This window comes from Lichenostomus cassidix, chromosome 5 (assembly GCF_008360975.1).
Source record: "Lichenostomus cassidix isolate B80296 chromosome 5, HeHo_3.0, whole genome shotgun sequence".
NCBI lineage: Eukaryota > Metazoa > Chordata > Aves > Passeriformes > Meliphagidae > Lichenostomus > Lichenostomus cassidix.
In genome coordinates this window covers 59013215-59031037 of record NC_139486.1, presented here as the reverse complement: position 1 = coordinate 59031037, position 17823 = coordinate 59013215, and the positions used below count along the sequence as shown (strand labels likewise).

Here is a 17823-nt window from a genome sequence, read left to right as displayed (position 1 = left end):
CCTTTGGAACTTGGTATTCTGGTGGTTTGAAATGGAATTGTTTTGGTATATTGAAACTGGAATTTTTTCAGCTTGTTTTTTTTTGTCTTTTGGAACCTGTGTTTTTGTGTTGGGTAACCTAGGTTTTCCATATTGTTGTAACCTGTGGGTTTTTTTGGTATTTTGGAACTTGGCTTGGGTTGAGTTGAGGGGTTTTTTGGTTTTGGCTTTGGTTTGTTTGTTTGTTTTGGTTTGTATGTTTGAACCTGGTTGTTCTGGAAATTAAATAATGTATTGTGTCATTATGGGTACGGATCAATCTAAAGGGATTCACAGGGATGGTATTTTGAGAAAATCACCATTTGGATGTACATTGAAACATTGAAGGAAGATTGGTGGCCCTTCCTCATGGAACAGCTGCCAGGGAGAATTTAATTAAATATTTTATCAGTAGTGGCCTTTGTATGAATTGGAGTCAGGAGAAAAATGGCCACAAAATGGTACCTGGGACTATAACAATTTTTTATAACTGATGTTATTCTTCTTTTGAGGACAAAATGAGATGAATGGCTGGATTAATGTTTTCCACTTTAAGAAATCTCCCTGAATACCAAAGGGATTATAGTGCCTTTGGATCCTTTTGGTTTGCCTTTAGAGAAGGACAATATGGAGAAAAGAATTCAGTGTTGTTGTTCTATGTGTAGCACAGACAAGTCTGCTCTAAGTATTTAGATGGCCAAAGGCAAAAAAGGTTTAAAATTCAGCTGCAAACTCCTGTGCAGAGAGAAATGAAAAACTGGGATTTGATTCAGTATTAAATACGCTCCAATGGGAATTAAGGAATCACTTTATCATAATTGTTGGTGCCACCAGGACTTGTGAAACATGACCCCTTTCCCAATCCAATTAAATTCACATTGAAATCTCTAAAATTCCTAAATATGTGGAAGCGTCAATGTTTATGTTACAGGAACTGACTTCCCAGTCTGAACCTACTGCAAAGAAAATTAAGGATGCAGTAATCCCCAATGGCCAGCGACATTCCTGGGAAATCAAAGAGTGGAACCTGTAAGAATCAAACTAAAATCATGCACAGGCCTGGTAAGGCATAACCAATATCCTTGAAATTTGAAATACTGAAAAGGATTTTCAGGAATTAATAACATAGAATGGTAGCTAACCCATATAGACTCATGATCGTGCAAAAAAATAAAAACAATAATAAAAAAATTGTTTCACTGGAATAGATTTAATGGATGCCTTTTTCTGCACACCTCTAAGCCATGACAACCAGGAACTATTCACATTTAAGTGGGAAAATCCACAGGCAAGTCTGTATTTCCACAAGGATTTAGAAATAGTCCCACAGTTTTGGAGAACCAACTGGCAAAGGAATTAGAAGAACAGAAGACTTTTAAACTGCAAGAGGCTTTGTTACAACATGTTGATGATATTCTGCTGGCCACCAAAACTAAAGAACTGTGCTGAGACCCAACTGTTGAATTGCTAAACTTTAAAAGACTAAATGATTACAGGGGATTGGGAGAGAAGGCCCAAGTGATGAAGAAGACTCTGAGCTTCCTGGGTTTTGAAATTCTCAGAGGCCAGAGAAAACTAAGCATGAGCCATGAGCTGTATGAGAATTGCGTGTCTTGCTTGGAATGGTTGGGTGGTGGATCAGGAATTTGGGATTACCAGTCCACCCTTTGTATGGAGTTTTTTAACTGCCCATAAAGATCTTATTGTATGGACTGATGATGCTTGGGCTGTGTTCAAACACCTTTAAAAAGCACTAATGGGAATCTTTCTTTGGGTTTGCCAGATCCCAGGAGATCTTTTGAATTATTCACTGATGGCAAGGATGGCCTGGCTGTTTGTGAGCAGTCACAGCTAAGGAGCTGTTGATTCAGGAAGCTCCTAAATGGGCTCTGGGACAAACTGCAGAGGGTGGAACTCCTCTCACCCAGGCATTGGAACTGAGCCAAAGGGAAAGTAAACATCTGGAGGGATTCTAAACATGCTTTTGGAGCATTGCCTGCCATCAGAGCAATGTGGAGACAGAGAAGTTTGTTATCTGCACAGGTTATGTCGATCAAGCATGGGAGGCTGAAAAACCAGCTGAAGTTGCAATTATGCCCCACAGAACACACCAGGCAAATAAAATAGAGTCAAAATATGGAAGTGGCTAAAGAAGCTGTAGAAAAGGTCATCCATGTTTTGGTTCTGCAACAGGTGATCTGTGCAACAGATATTAAGTCAGAATAAAGTGCACAAGATTGTCAGTTAATTGAAGCATTGTATTCTAGTTTTCGCCCTGGTGGATGGGCAGTCACCGCTGCTGGATAATAGTTCCTGAGGAAATAAAGCAGCCATAGAGCATGACCTATGGAGCTCTGCTGCCCTCCAGGGGAACATTTGGGATCAGCAGCATCCAGACCCCCTCCGACCACCTCCACACCCCTCCTGACCCCTCCAACAAACCCCAGGCCCCGCCCGTCTCGCCCTGATTCCCTCCAGACCCCCCACCCTCAGGGTCCTCTTCCCCCGGGCAGTGCCCCACAGCCCCGCTCCTGCCCCGCTCCAGCCGGGAGCTCCAGCAGTGTCTCCGCTGCTCCCAGACATTCCTGCTCCTCCACCCCAATAAATGCTGCTGGATCCATCCTGCCGCTGCCTCTTGCTCCTCACTGGGAGAGGCTGGGGGGCTGGATACTAAGGGGGGAAGCTCTGGAGAGGGGTGTTCCAGAAACAGTCCCCAGAACCTTATGGGGCAGCCTGGGGTGAGCATCCCATGAGGAGGGACTGGAGTCTCAGGGATGGGAATGGGAGAGATGGGAAGGACAGGAGGTGTGTGGGCTGCATGGGGGAGTGGGATAGGAGGTTGGGATGGGGTGTGGGACATGGTGAGGCTGGTTGGAATGGGGTGGGACATAGTGGGAAGGTGTGGGCTGTGGTGGGGCTGGTGACCTCAGTGAAGCCACAGGGGGAGAGGGTGATGCCCCGTGGAGCCCATGGTGACAAACACAGGTGTCACCCTGCTCCTGGAAGGAAATGGCTGTGCTGAGGACCATGGACTTCCCTTCCCCTTGCAGCTGCACCATCTCAGTCTGCTGAAAGAGAAGCTGAAACAATGGGAGAGGAAGAAATTTTGAGTCCTTTGCACCTGACTCACAACACTAGAAAGAAATTATATTTGGAGAGTTTTTTTGCTGTGCCACTCAGAGAGCAGCTGGGAAGGGAATGCTGAGCCCCTGGGCCATCCTGCCCATGCCGGCTGTGCCGCTGCCATCCCAGCTCTGGGCACTCAGGATCATGTTTGCTGCAGGGAGCACAAGCCATGCCTGTGTCCCCTCCCTCCCTCCCTCCCTCCACCCCCATTCCTGGCTGGCAGCAAGAGCCAGAGGAAGGCAGCAAGTGCTGGCAGATGGGGTGAAGGCAGCTCAGGGTTCAGGATGATGTTTGTTGATATCAGACTGCAGTGGGATGTAAGAACCATGCTGGGGGGATTTTTGGGATTACAGTTGTGTAGGGAAGGATCCCTTTTGGGGGAATAGTCTTTTAGGTCCTGGAAGGGAGGAGGAAAGCCATTCTCCAATGTGCTCCCTGGAGTGCATCCCTCCCACATGCCCCTGCTGTCTTCTCTTGCAGGATTACATCGTGGGAGGAGGGATGTTGGGGATGTTTATTAATCAGGTGGCTTGAAGAAACCCTCAGCCACTGTCCAAGGTTCCTTCAGCAGTTCAGTGGAAGGGATCAACAGGCTCAGAGTGCTGTGTCCATGGCTGAATCATTGCTGCTGGGAGTGTCTTCTTCTGGCTCCACCAAGACCCTCTGGAGGGAGAGCTGGAGTGACCTCATGAAGCAGTGCCTCCTCCAGCTCCCCATGCAGAGGCAGATAAAGGGGTTGCTGGCACTGTTGATGCAGGCGAGCAGGAAAGCAACCTGGGAGGACACAACAGTGTAGTCGAGCTGCTGCAGGAAATTGCAGAGGGTGATGGGCTGACTGAAGAGCACACTGAGGAAGATAGTGATGCTGAGCCTCTTGGGTTGTTGCTGCTTGGCGTTAATGAAGAGGATTGTGCTGGAAATGACCACGGCTGGGGCCAAGAGGAAGAGGTTGATGGCAAACATGGAGATGAGAGCCACCTGGCAGTGCTCGTGTTCCTGTGACTGGCACAGGGAAGTCACTGTGACAACAAAAGTGATGGAGAGCATCCAGAGCAGGACACACACCACCCATAACACGCACTGGGGGAGGTGGCAGTGGCACCGGAGTGGGCAGAGGGTGGAAATGCATCTCTCGATGCTGATGGCTGTCAGCAGGTACAGCCTCAGGTTGCAGGGAAACAAGGACAGCGTGAAACGCACCGTCAGGTACAGCAGGGACGGGGCAGCAGAGCAGGACACATCTGCCTGCAGGGAAAGCACAGTGCAGGGGACCACGAAGAGGAGGTAGAGGAAGTTGATGACAGCCAGATGGAAGATGTAGACAGTGATGGGGCTCCTTCACATGCGGAAGCCAAGGAGCCAGCCAACAGCCCCATTCCCAGCCAGCCCACAGAGGCAGATGAGCAGTGTGGCACCATCTGTGGCCAAGTCAGTGACATCTATCCCACACAGATCGTCTCCATCAGTAGGTGAAGTGGAAGGTTGGGATGTGGTGCTCAGCTCCATGGATGTACACAGGGCAGGCAGTGGGATATGGATCCCAGCTGTGGTCAGAGTGGATGGGAACTCAGTGGTCAGTGCTTGGAGAATCCTGGGATTGACCACGCAGCTCCTCAGCAGCTCCCTGCAGCAGGAAGGATTCAGTGGAGAGAAGTGAGATGTGCAGCGGAGGAGGGTGGTGGAAATTGTGAGGGTGGGAGAGGGAGGTGGGAGGGTTGGGATGTCCAGCAGGAGATGCAGAAGGAAAGCTCAGGGCAGAGGAGGGAGGAGCTGGGGAGGACACTGCAGTCACTGGGAGAGGGTGGCAGGAACAGAGCAGCTGCCGGAGGAGAGGCAGGTGGGGAAGGAAGGAAGGAAGGAAGGAAGGAAGGAAGGAAGGAAGGAAGGAAGGAAGGAAGGAAGGAAGGAAGGAAGGAAGGAAGGAAGGAAGGAAGGAAGGAAGGAAAGCATTGCACTGACCTGTTCAGTGTGGGGCAGCAGCAGGCAAAGGGTGTCTGTCCAGATCAGTGGCAGTTCCCAGCATCTCTTGCTCCTTTTGGATCCATATCCTAAAGCAGAGCCTCCCAGGTCAGTAACACGAAGGAGAAAGTGCCCAGATCCCCAGGAGGTCCCCACTCCAATCCCGCTGACTTCTCTCTGTGCCCTGTCACGGTCTTGCTTCCTAAGGGTTGGTGGAGTCATGGGGGAGTCAGAAACTGCCGCTCTGGCTACATCTGAGTTTCACTTTTACTTTTTTTTTCTGTAAACGAAATGGCTTTTTTCAAAAGCTCCACCAGAACTGTGTGAATGGCTTGTCATTTGCTCTTGACTAGAAACACTTCGTCCCTGCAGAATGTCCAATCTTCTGCCTGCCGTCCCACTCCCAACAGTTTTCTACCATTGCTCATTTCTGTTCCCTGAGGGGTCATGGTCCCTCCAGCAGCAGAGGGATGCTGGTGGTGCTGGTGGCACTGGAATGCTGGCAGTGCTGGCAGTGCTGGGAAGGCAGCTGGGTGCTTGTCAGAAACAACTCCCTTTCTAGAAAGAGCTCTGGGATCATTGCCAAAACCTTCCCTGGACTCAAGGGAGCACAACTGAGACAAGAATTCCCCTTTGTTGACATTCTTATGCAGGCACACTCTGTTGAAGCCTTTCACTAGCAGCTCCGCCTCCTCCTCCTCCTCTTCCTCTTCCTCAGTCCTGTGAGCACTTGTGGTTGTTTTTACTTGATCCCACCCTTTTGCCAGCAGCGACATTTTCACCAGACAAGGTTACTCCAAACACCATCCAATCTGGCCTGGAACACTTCCAGGGATCCTGGGGTAGCCACAGCTTTTCTGGACAACCTGTGCCAGGGCCTCAGCACCCTCACAGGGAAGGATTTCTCCCTAATATCCAACCTGAACCCACTCCCTGCAATAAATTATTAGAGATCAGATTTTGGAGTGCTGTTATCCCCCTATCAGCCCTTCACCAGAGCTCATCCTTCTTCTCCTCCATCCTGTGAGCACTTGTGGTTGTTTTTACTGATCCCACCCCTTCACCAGCAGCAACACCTTCCAAAAGTCCACATTGCTCCAAATGCAAATCAGCTTGGCCTTGGACACTTCCTGGGATCCTGGGGCAGCCACAGCTTCTCTGGTCAACCTGTGCCTCAGCACCCTCACAGGGAAGGATTTCTCCCCAGTATCACATCTGAACGCACTCTCTGTCAGTGGGAAGCCATATCCCCTTGTCCTGTCCCTCCAGACCCTTCTCCAAAGTCCCTCTCCAGCTCTCCTGGAGCCCCTTTAGCTCATGGATCATCAACTGTTTGCACAGGAAAGGATTGGCCCAGTGAGGGGATGTGAGATTCCATAGCTGGGGACACAAACACAGTGACAGTGAGGAAGAGAGGAGGCAGTTCTGCTCTCAGGGTCTCCACACACACCAGATTCCAGCAGGAGCATCCCAGTTCCAGGACACATGTCAGTCTGGGTGGGAATAATCTCATTTCAGCTTTCTAGGAATTCTTTGGAATTCACTGTCGGCTGCTGTCTGACTCCCAAGGGAGTGTAGAAGATGAGTCGAATGAAATCTCTAGCTTTCTAATGGTTGTAGCCAAGAGAGCAGCATTGATTAACCTCTTCTCAGAAAAAATGACATTTCTGAAATGTTAAATCATCCCTCTGCTGTATGCCTGTGCTCCAGCTCACACAGAGCATTCCTTATTGCATTAATCCTCTTGGAAACTGCATGGTGAAAGTCAAATACCATTGAATTTGTGGGATACAAGTACGAAAACAACATTTGAACCAGGAATCAAATTTTGTAGTGCAGGGTCCTAGGGATTCACCCCAGGAATGAGAGGGGCAAGTTCAGGCAGTTCAAAAGACAAGATTTCAGGATTGGGGTTGCTTTAAAACGAAAGAGGAACCTGACACAGAGACAAACTGCTTTCCCACAGGTCTCATTGCTGAGGCTCTCTCCTGTTACTCATTTCCTGGACAAAGTCAAGAGCAGATTAGAAGCAGAGCTCTGATCCCAGCAAAGGCTCAGAAAGTTCTCTGTTTGTGAGAGCCCTGGAGAACATGATCCAGCAGGGACAAAAGGGGGCCTGGGACAGACCCCTCACTGGACACTGCCCAGGCTCACCCAGCAGGTTTCTCTCCCCTTTCCCAAGTGAGCATTCCAGGGAAGCTCTTGAAGATCCTGACCCAGGGACAGCAGCTGGTGTGTGTGAGGCAATGTGAACCCACAGTGTGTCTGCTCCAGTGAAATTCTCCAGGCTGAGAAAGGAAAGGTCAGACTCTTCTCTTTCAATGTAATCAGTGTCTCTCTCTTTGAGATGGGACCTGCTGACTGATTTTGGTGGGGGAATTTTGGTCCGTAGGGTATTAAAGCTCTAAATATTGTGGGGAAAGGGAGGGGGAGAATACTGAAATGAATCTCCTGCAGTCATACCCATCTCCCACATCCTGCTAGCAATCTGTCCTGTCCCTTGCCTCTCCCTGTGCTGCTCCACATGGAAGCTGGGGGTGGGAAAAGATGGGAAAAGCCACGTGTGGGGGACAGCAGCATTGGTAAGGTGTGTGTGTTTGTCACCCCGCCAGCTGTGTGAGGGGAAGGAGAAGCAGCAGAGGTGTCACAATGAGCACATTGTCCCCTGCCACAGAGACAGCCAGCCCTGCCTGCTGGAGCCAGCCCCGTGGGAAAGTCTCCAATGGGAGCTGGAATGAGGACAAGCACTCCAACTGGACCGAGTGTGACAACAGCCACTCGAGCAGAGTCCCTGTCACACTGCTCCTGTGCCTGTGTGGAATGGTGGGGAACGGGGCTGTCCTCTGGCTCCTCTGCTTCCACACCCGCAGGAACCCCATCACCATCTGCATCCTCAGCCTGGCCATTGCTGACTTCACCTTCCTGCTCTTCATCACCATCACCCTGGGGATATTTTATGGCCCAGAGAGCTTCTGCCACCAGCTGGGCTCACGGGGTGTGACAGCCGGGCTGAACGTCACCATCCTCTTCTCTTTCACTGCCCGGCTCTACTCTCTGACAGCCCTCAGTGCTGGGACAGCTCTCTTTGTCCTCCCTGTGTCCTTCTGGCCCTGCCACCGCTCCCAGCGCTTCCCGGTGCTCCTGTGTGCTCTGCTCTGGCTCCTCTCCTTCCTGCTCACCGTCACCCCCTGTTTCTGCCCTTCGGTGCTGGTGGCCTTGGTGCTGAGCTACCTCTTCTCAGTGCTCACCCTGATCTGTTCTGCTCTAGCCCTGCTGGCCAGGCTCCTGTGCTGCTCATGGAAACAGCCCCCACGGAAGCTCTGTGCCCTGGTCCTGCTGCCTGTCACCTTCTTTCCCTTCTTCACCGCTGATTTTGGGTTCTGGCTCTTGCTGAGAGCCTTTGACCCCTCTGTCTTTGCCCTCAGCACCTCTGTCCTGCTCGCCTGGGCCAACAGCAGTGCCCAGCCTCTGATTTACTTCCTGGCTGGGAGCTGTGCAAAGGAATTCACCCTCTCTGTTAGAGTTACCTTCCAGAGGGCTTTTGAGGATGTGCCAGAGCCCCAGAATAGGGACAACACAGTGGAGTCATCATAAAGTGGAATCCTCATGAAATAGAATCACTGTGAAACAGAATCAAAAAACATCCTGAGTTTGAATGGACTCACGAGGATCACGGAGTTCAGCTCCTGGCCCTGCACCATCCTGGCCATCTCCTGCACCTGCTCCCTGGCCATCCCAACAATCCCTCCCTGTGCCTGAGAGTGCTGTCCAAATGCTCCTGGAGCTCTGTCAGGCTGGTGCTGTGTGCAGCAGGGGAACTCCTGCCTGGGGTGGATTCTGGATGATGTGACGAATCATCATGGAAAGGTTTGGGTCGGAAGGAACCTTACAGATCGTCACATTCTGACCCTTTCTCCATGGGCAGGGACACCCTTGAAAGCTTTTGTTTTCAAGTCTTTGCTTTGAATCTTTCCTATTCAACAGCTCTGAGCTTTCTCTGCTTCAGAAATGAGCTTCCCTTCCCTGTGGAATATTAAAATTGAGTCACCAAGAATCAGACATTCTGCAAATGGATTTTCTTGGTGTGGTTGCTTAAAACCAGCATGCAGGTGGATAAGAAATCTTGGCACAGCAGTGCAGAACAATTCCTGAGTGATTCCTGTCCATCTCCAGCAAGTCCTGACACATGAGAAGACTGAGGTGTCGAAAATTCACACTGAGCCCTGTTGCCCAGACAAGTGGGCAGGTGTTTGGGATTGCCTCTGGAAGTCTTTTCCCAAAAATGCACACTGAGTTTGGGGCTGTGGGCTGTCTTGTCAGGACAAGGGGTTGGAGCTGGAACTGCCTATGCTGGGTTCTCCCATTTTCTCTGGGCTGTCTGGATGGTTTTAGCTCCGCTCATGTTGCAGCTGTGACTTGAGGTTTGGCTCCACTTGAGGTGCATCTGAGGGAAGCTGTGGCTGTCCCTGGATCCCTGGAAGTTTTCCAGGACAGGTTGGATGGAGCTCGGAGCAACATACTTTAGTGGAATAGCAATGTACTCTAGTCCCTGCCTGTGGCAGGGGGTCAGAAGAGGATGGTGTTTAAAGTCCCTTCCAACCCAAACCATTCTATATTTCCATGGAAAACAGGAAGCTCAGGTAGGGAGTGGCCTGGGTGACACTGGAGACAAGGAAGGTGCTTGGAGCTAGAAAAGTACATGGAAGGATCATGATCCTTCTGCACTTGCCTTGGGAGAAACTCCCTTCATGATGGGAGTCCTTTCCTGGATAAGAGGTTGTACCTCAGAAAGTTTCTACTTTCCAATGGACATGAAAATGGGAGACAGGGAGAGAAAAATCCCTCTCAGATGTGGAAGTTGCTCTGTTCTGTTAATCATTAACAACTCTGTTAATCAATGCTTCTTAGATGTTTAACCTCATGTGAGCCAATGTGGTGGTTTTGATTGGCCCAAAACATCAGTAAAGTATTTTTAACATCTAGGTGAAATTTGGACCCCTCAGAAGCTGTTGTGGTAGGCCTGGGGAGGTGTCTGAGGGGTGGGGTGTGGCAAAAAGATGGCTCCTGTGTGTCCTGAGTGCAAGTTCTGGAAGTTTTTACATCAAGTCCAGCAGAGCCAATCTCTGATGGCTCTGAAGGTGATGGACATGCTGCTGGCCAAGTTTGGGCCAATTGGAGGTGCTGGTTACGCCTCTGTGAAAACATATTTAAGAAGAAATCAAGGCAGGCACACACTTTTTTCACTTCTTTGTAGTTGGAGGAGGAGGAGGTGGAGATGAAAATATGTGAGGGAGAACAGCATGGAGACGTGAAGGTCAGTGAAGAAGGTGGGGGAGGAGCTGCTCCAGTGCTGGAGCTGAAAACTCTCTGCTAGCTGTGCTGAAGGCCATGGGGGGGCAGGAGGTTCCCCTGCAGCCCATGGAGTCCACAGGAGTGGAGAAATCCACCCACAGCCCGTGCCAGAGGAGCAGGTGGATGCCTGGAGAGGGCAGTGATCCAGTTTGGAGGCTCGAAAGAGTTAAAGCTACAGAGGCCTTTTCAAGGAAGAGAAAGGCCTTGCTCCTGGCATGGAAGCAGCCTGGCCTCAGCTTGGCAGAGTCTGCACAGCACTCTATGGACAAAGAGACTCATGTTGCAGCAGAATTCGGGCAGGATGTTGCTCATGAGATTGGACCCACGCCAAAGAAGTTCCCAGAGGACTGTCTCTTGTGGGAGGGACCCCTGGCTAAGTAGAGAACCCCTCTCCCTGATGGACTGACCAGAGAACAAACCCCTCTCAACCTGCGCCCTGTCTGTGTTGTGGGCTTGGAAAGAGGGAAAGGGGGGTGAGCAGAGAGACTGCTTCTTAAGAGGGTGGGGGTGAGAGCAGAGAAACTGCCTGATGAGAAAGAGAGATAAGTATAGATAAAGAGTATTTGTAGTAGAAAAATTGTGGTGATGAATAGATGTATGGACCTGCTCTGTGGACTGAAAAAAATACCCCCCCACCCCCTGCCCCCCCACCCAGGTTTGGTGGTTATAAAAGAGGAAAGGGGGTGAATACTATAGATTCTTTAAGGGAGGCAGGGGGAGTGAACAAAAACTGTATGAAAAGTTTATTTTTGCCTTGCATTTATCCTCCAACTCTCTTAGGTAATTAAATCACTGTAAAATTAAATCAACTTTAAGCTTGGAGCCTGCTTGCCCCTTTTTCTGTGCATCCTCCTGCCAACCAGTGTCCTATCTCATTTGACCCATGAGATTGGTGTGTATTTTTTATAGTTTTCTTTTTGTAGCAAGAGAGAGTCGAGGTGCCTGGCATTTAGTCAGGGCTAAACCTTGACAATCTCCAAAGCATGACTCACCACCCAAGGCTTTCACTCTCACTTCCCTTTCCAGAAGCAGTGGCACAGTGTCTTCCCCTGGATTTAAGGCAGTGGGAAAAGGAGGGACAACTTCCCCTGAGCAAGAGATGTGTCTGCTGCCCAGATCTCTCCCAGGAGGAATGAGGAGCTCTTGGCACTGTCAACATCATCCCAAGCATTGCAGGAATGTGCCTTAGGAAGAGCTCTCGTGTGAGACAGGTACCTGCCCTCCTCAGACAAGACAGAGGCTTTAGAGTGGGAAAAACTAAGGAAACGAGCAATTTTTGGACACTGCTCACTAGGGATGAGCTCTGCAGCAAATGGATGTTGTTTATTCAACACATTTTGAGATCAGAGTTACCATGTTGGAAACAAACAAAACAAATAAATCCAGATCTAATTATGGGGTGGTAACAATGTGAAAAAGATCAGTACAACCTGGATTTTGGCTCAAGCTGCTGTGCAGAGTTGCTGTTCAGCTCCTCCTGAGAATGGCCAGGTTCAGGATGGAGGTGCTGAAGGGCTTCCTTGGACATTGGTGCTGGAGAACCAGAGGATGGCCCCATTCTGCAGAACAGCAGCATAACCCCCTGATTTCTGCACAATAAAATGGTCCAAGCACCTGGTGATGTGAATTTCCTTATTTCAAGCTCTTTTTTGGTCACAGGCACCAGAATTCTGTGGAATTCACCATCGTCCCTGCACTTTACTCAGAATGATTTAATTATGGAATGAAAGAATGTGACAAATTCCCACTTAATGGGCAAGGGAATGTTGCTGTCCCTCCCCCAGCTCGGCAGCCTTACCTTGGGTCAGTTTGGTCTCTTCCCATCAGCAGGGAGTGCAGGGCTGGCTCTGTCAGACAGAAAGGAAAGGATGCTTCTTGAGATCCTTACCTTTCTCCTGCCATCTAGAGGCCCCAGCCCCACAGAGATTTGGGAAATCACTGCCATCCCATGCTGGATGTGTCCCCAGGACTTAACTTGTCACACTCTGCCCAGGCAAGAGATCCCCCAAAACCCCATGAAACTCATCTGCTGAGCCAAAGGAGATGGAGTTTATTCCCTGAGGCAATGAGGGTCATTCAGAGGGAATACAGGAACAGGACTGAGCTCAGAGCCATGTGCCCACATGGTCCCATATTTGTGGGTGTCTTTGAGGTGACACATCTCCAGGTGCCTCATGTCCAGCAGTGCCTCACAGAGCTGTCGCCTCCACCACAGCAGTGTCCCCAGGGCCATGGCTGCCCTCCTCACTCCTGGCTTTCTCCTCAAACACCCTCCGCAGGGCGACTTTGATGGAGCGCTGGAAGCGACGCTGCCGCCAGCTCCCCACCAGCACATAAATCACAGGGTTGAGGCTGCTGTTCAGCAGTGCCAGCAGAAAGTAGATGTTTTCGGAGAATAAAGGGCTAGAAAAAGGAAGATTGAGGAGAACCTCCAGGCAGAAAGGGATGCCACAGGCGAAGAAGAGCAGGACGTTGAGCAGGATGGTGACAAAGAGCCTCCCTGGGTGTCTCCTCTGGGAGCCACAGCAGAGCTTGAGGAACAGGAGCAGGTTGGAAACCAACATCATGAGGGAAAAAGCCACAGATATGGTGAGGGCTACACCTGCAAGGATAGGCTCAGAGTCTTCAGTAAAGGTGTAGGTGACAGATGGAGGACACAAAAACCCCCATGAGAACCCAGAGGGACCCACTGATGACACCCGAGAGGTGCCGGGGGCGGTGACAGCGATACCAGATGGGGCAGAGGATGGAGACACAGCGCTCCACGCTGAGGGCTGTCAGCAGCCCCAGGCTGCTCAGGTCAAACAGGTAGCATGGGAGCCCAAGGAAACTCACAAAATGCAAATAGTGTACAATAAAATGAAACAAAGATGTGCAAAATATTGCTAAGGTCAGAAAACCCAGTATAAGCAGGGAGAACAGGAGGAGCAGGGAGAAGTCAGCTATAGCCAGATTTAGGATGTAGACAGTGAAAGGGTTCTGCTTCATGTGGAAGCCCAGGAACCACACAACCATCCCATTCCCCACCAGCCCACAGAGGGAAATCCCCAGACAGACCCCGAAAAAGGCAATCCTTGTATATGGAATGCCCAAGCATACACATGTCACAAATTCCTCCCAGTCCAGGTCTCCATAAATTGTATCATTCAAGGTGAAGTTTGTTGTGCTGGTCTCCTCCATGGTGAATGATCCTGTTCCCAGTGGCTGCCTTCTCCTTCTTCCACCACCTTCTAGGGACAGATGGGGAACCAGAGGGAAATAAGGGCCATCAGCATTCCCAGCACTTCCCATCTGCTCACACAGCCCCACACCAGCCCCAGGAACAACCCCCACCCCTGCAGTGCCCAGGACAAACTTCCCACCCTGTCCAGTCCTGTCCCTAGAAAGGAGGCATCACCCACTACTCCATCCCTGGACTCTTACCTCCTGTAGGAACAGCTCTGTCACAGGAACCCCAGGGGAAAAGGATCTGGTGGTGGCTGCTGGGACCACAGGCTCTGCTTCAGCCTCATCCCTCGTGCCTGGTGTGCAGCCCTTAGCCCAGAGATCACATCCCATGGTCAGAGCCTCCCCTCACAATCTCACCACATCAGTGACAGCTTCCCCTCACATGTCCCAGGGACAGAGATCTTGTCAGGAGGAGGTGGCCACGTCACCCCCTTCCTCTCCTCCTGCCATTCTCTGCTGTTGTCCCACCATGTGAGGGGCTTCTGGCTTTCCCTGTGTGGTGGTGGATGGTGGGTATCCATCAACACAGGAGGGGACATATAACATTCCCAGGATGGCAGAGAGGTGAGAGAGATGAGCCAGAGACCTCCAAGAGTGAGAAATCCCTGATGTGCAGACCTGCAACAGCACAAGTTGCTCAGTGCCTCTAGTGACATGTATCTGGCGCTCAAAGACTTCTCCCAACTTCCTTCTGGGACACACTTCCAGGAGTTGCACCTTTCTCCATCTCCCTCTCAGGGATGGACCTTGAACTTGTGTTCTCTCCTTGTTTCAAGTCTTCCTCTAGCTCCAAATCCTGCAGCTCCAGGCTGGACACCCTGGAGAGACCATGGACCTTGTGCATTAACAAGGATATCTTTGGAGCACATCAGTCTGGGGGATGACAAGCACAGGATACAACTCCAGAGGAGATGAAAAATGCATGAAAGAAGGGCAGAAAACAAGCAACAAAATGCCAGTCCCTGTGCTGTGAAAGGCTGAGATTGTGTGGCAGGAACCACTTGGAGATAAGTGCACACTGGCAGCACCATGTACCCCACAAACCTAATCTCAGAGGAGACACATGCTCAGCAGGGGAAATTGGGCTGCTGATTGTGGTTAGATGGGATGTGATGAGAGGCTGTGGGCAAAGCCCTCGTGCAGTCCTGTGTCTGGGCACTGGTGATTTCCCACAGCAAGTGGACACAAGGCCAGTGCTTGTCCTCATGGCTGCTGCTCAGGGGCTCTGTTGGCACCCAAGGGGCAGGGACTGGGTTCACAATGAGGTCTGGAATTTCTGAGGGGTTCACAAAACCCTGTAAAAGCTGAAAGGACCATAGTGGAGCAGCCTTTCCATGGACAGGCTCTTCCCTCACCAGAGGAGTATTTTACCTCAAGGTTCACAGCATCTGAAGGGACATAATATTATCTGTGCTGTACTGTCCTTCTTCATTGTTTTAGACCCAGGAAATGGTGTTTGAAATTATAGAATTTGAGTGTCTGAATTAATAGGATCATAGCAGATCAGCAGCTCCTCATGAAGAACTGGGGGCAGGAGAGGAATGGGGTGACGTGGCCACCTCCTCCTGACAAGATCTCTGTCCCTGGGACATGTGAGGGGCAGCTGTCACTGATGTGGTGAGATTGTGAGGGGAGGCTCTGACCATGGGATGTGATCTCTGGGCTAAGGGCTGCACACCAGGCATGAGGGAGGAGGCTGAAGCAGAGCCAGTGGTCCCAGCAGCCATCCCCAAATCCTTTCCCCTGGGGCTCCTGTGACAGCACTGTTCCTACAGGGGGTAAGAGTCCAGGGATGGACTGGTGGCAGATGACGCCTGTCCTTGTCCTGGGCACTGCAGGGATGGAGGTTCTTCCTGGGGCTGGTGTGGGGCTGTGTGAGCAGATGGGAAGTGCTGGGAATGCTGATGGCCCTTATTTCCCTCTGGTTCCTCATCTCTCCCTAGGAAGTGGTGGGAAAAAGAGAATACAACCACTGGGAACAGGATCATTCCCCATGGAGGAGACCAGCACAACAAACTTCACCCTGAATGGATCTGTGGACTTGGAGGAATATCTCCCAGATCAGTGCTCGAGCTTTCCCTACACACTGATTGCTTTAGAAGGGGTCTGTCTGGGGATTTCCCTCTGTGGGCTGGTGGGGAATGGGATGGTTGTGTGGTTCCTGGGCTTCCACATGAAGCAGAACCCTTTCACTGTCTACATCCTAAATCTGGCTGTAGCTGACTTCTCCCTGCTTCTCCTGTTCTCCCTGATTTTTCTGGGTTTTCTGACCTTAGCAGCATTTTGCACATCCTTGATTCATCTTGCTCCTCTCTACATAGATTTTGTATTTGCAGTGGAACTCCTGTGCCACCTGTTTGACCTGAGCAGCCTGGGGCTGCTGACAGCCCTCAGCATGGAGCGCTGTGTCTCCATCCTCTGCCCCATCTGGTACCAAAGCCACCGCCCCCGGCACCTCTCGGGTGTCATCAGTGGGTCCCTCTGGGTTCTCACTGGGGTTTTGGTGTCCTCCCTCTACCTCACCTTTACTGAAGACTCAGGGACAGTCCTTGCAGGTGTAGCCCTTGTGATTTCCCTGATTCTGTCCGTAGTGATGTTGGTTTCCAACCTGTTCCTGTTCCTCAAGCTCCGCTGTGGCTCCCAGAGGTGGCAGCCAGGGAAGCCCTGTGTCACCATCCTGCTCAACGTCCTGCTCTTCTTTGCCTTCAGCATCCCTTTCTGCTTGGAGGTTCTCCTCAACCTTTCTGATTCTGTCAAGTTATTCCCAGAAAACACCTCCTGGCTGCTGGCATTGCTGAACAGCACCCTCGGCCCTGTGATTTATGTGCTGGTGGGGAGCTGCCAGCAGCACTTTCCATACTCCATCAGAGTCACTCTGCAGAGGGTGTTTGAGGGGAAAAGCAGGAGTGAGGAGGGGAGCCACAGCCCTGGGGACACTGCTGGGGTGGAGGTGACAGCTCTGTGAGGCACTGCTGGACATGTGGCACCTGGAGATGTGTCAGAGACAGCCAGAATATGGGGACATGAGGCCACATGGCTCTGAGCCAGAGCAGCCTGGCCCAGCCCTGTTCTCTGGCTGTACTCCCCATGGAATGACCCTCTGTGTTGGTTTTGCTTGGCCCAGTTTTTGTTAGTAGGGGTGCCACAAAGATGGCTCCTGAGAGAAGCTTCTGGAAGCTTTCACCATGTCCAGCAGAGCCAATCTCTAATGGCTCTGAAGATGACATATATGCTGCTGGCCAAGCCTGTGCCAGTTAGAGATGGTGGGTACTCCTCTGTGATAACATATTGGAGGAGAAATCAAAGCAAATGTGCATGCAGTTGTTTCTAGCCAGGGAAGGAGGAAGAGGAGGTGACAACATGTGAGGGAAACAACATGGAGACACCAAGGGCAGTGCAGAAGGTGAGGGAGGAGGTGCTCCAGGCACCAGAGCCAAGTTTCCTCTGTAGGCTGTGGTGAAGACCGTGGTGAAGCAGGATGTCACCCTGCAGCCCATGGGGTCCAACAGGGATGCAGAAATCCACCCACAGCCCATGGAGGAAGTGCCCCATGCCAGAGTGGGTGGGTGCCTGGAGGAGGCTGTGATCCAGTGGAAGTCTCAGTGGAGAGAGAGAGCCCTTGATTCCAGGCTGGAGCAGCCTGTCCTTGGAGGAGTGCAGCCCGTGGATGAGGGAGCCACAGCACAGCAGTTTGGGAGGACTGACTGCCCGTGGGAGGAGCTCACATTGCAGCAGGATTGTCTGTGCTGCTGCTGCTCCTGAGTTTGGAGCTGCACTGGAGGAGTTCCCAGAGATCTCTCTCCTGTGGAAGAGACCCCATGGCAATGCAGGGAAGGACTTCTCTCCCTGAGCAGTGGAAGATCCTGGGGATGAGCTGACCCAAAGCCCCACACCCTGCCCTCCCTGCACTGTTGGTGGGAAGGAGGGAGGGGGTGAGAGGAAAAACAGTGTCTTTAAGGGTTTCTTTTACTTCTCATTATCTTCCTTTGACTCTGTTAGTAATAAATTCAATTTGCAACTTTAAGTGGAGCCTGTTTTTCCCTTGAAGTGTTTTTTCACTGTCCTTTATTTTGACTCATGAACGCTTAACTAATTTCTTTTTTCCTCCCCTCTTCCCGGATGTGGCAGGGGAGAGAACAA

At 51.0% G+C, this 17823-nt stretch overlaps 1 protein-coding gene and 1 pseudogene across 2 annotated transcripts; one reads left to right on the top strand and one right to left on the bottom strand.

The window, feature by feature from the left end:
• Window positions 1-3399: 3399 nt before the first annotated feature.
• On the bottom strand, window positions 3400-5277 carry LOC146436792 (proto-oncogene Mas-like; annotated as a pseudogene). The gene is made up of 2 exons (XR_014852931.1): window positions 5104-5277; window positions 3400-4688 (listed from the first exon to the last, which is right to left on the bottom strand). The product of XR_014852931.1 is annotated as a proto-oncogene Mas-like (transcript).
• A 2475-nt stretch (window positions 5278-7752) lies between these two features.
• LOC146436791 (mas-related G-protein coupled receptor member X2-like) lies at window positions 7753-8697 on the top strand. Its single transcript, XM_085063907.1, has one exon. It carries the CDS (start codon window positions 7753-7755, stop codon window positions 8695-8697), a length of 945 nt encoding a protein of 314 aa, XP_084920033.1.
• The last annotated feature ends 9126 nt before the right edge of the window (window positions 8698-17823 follow it).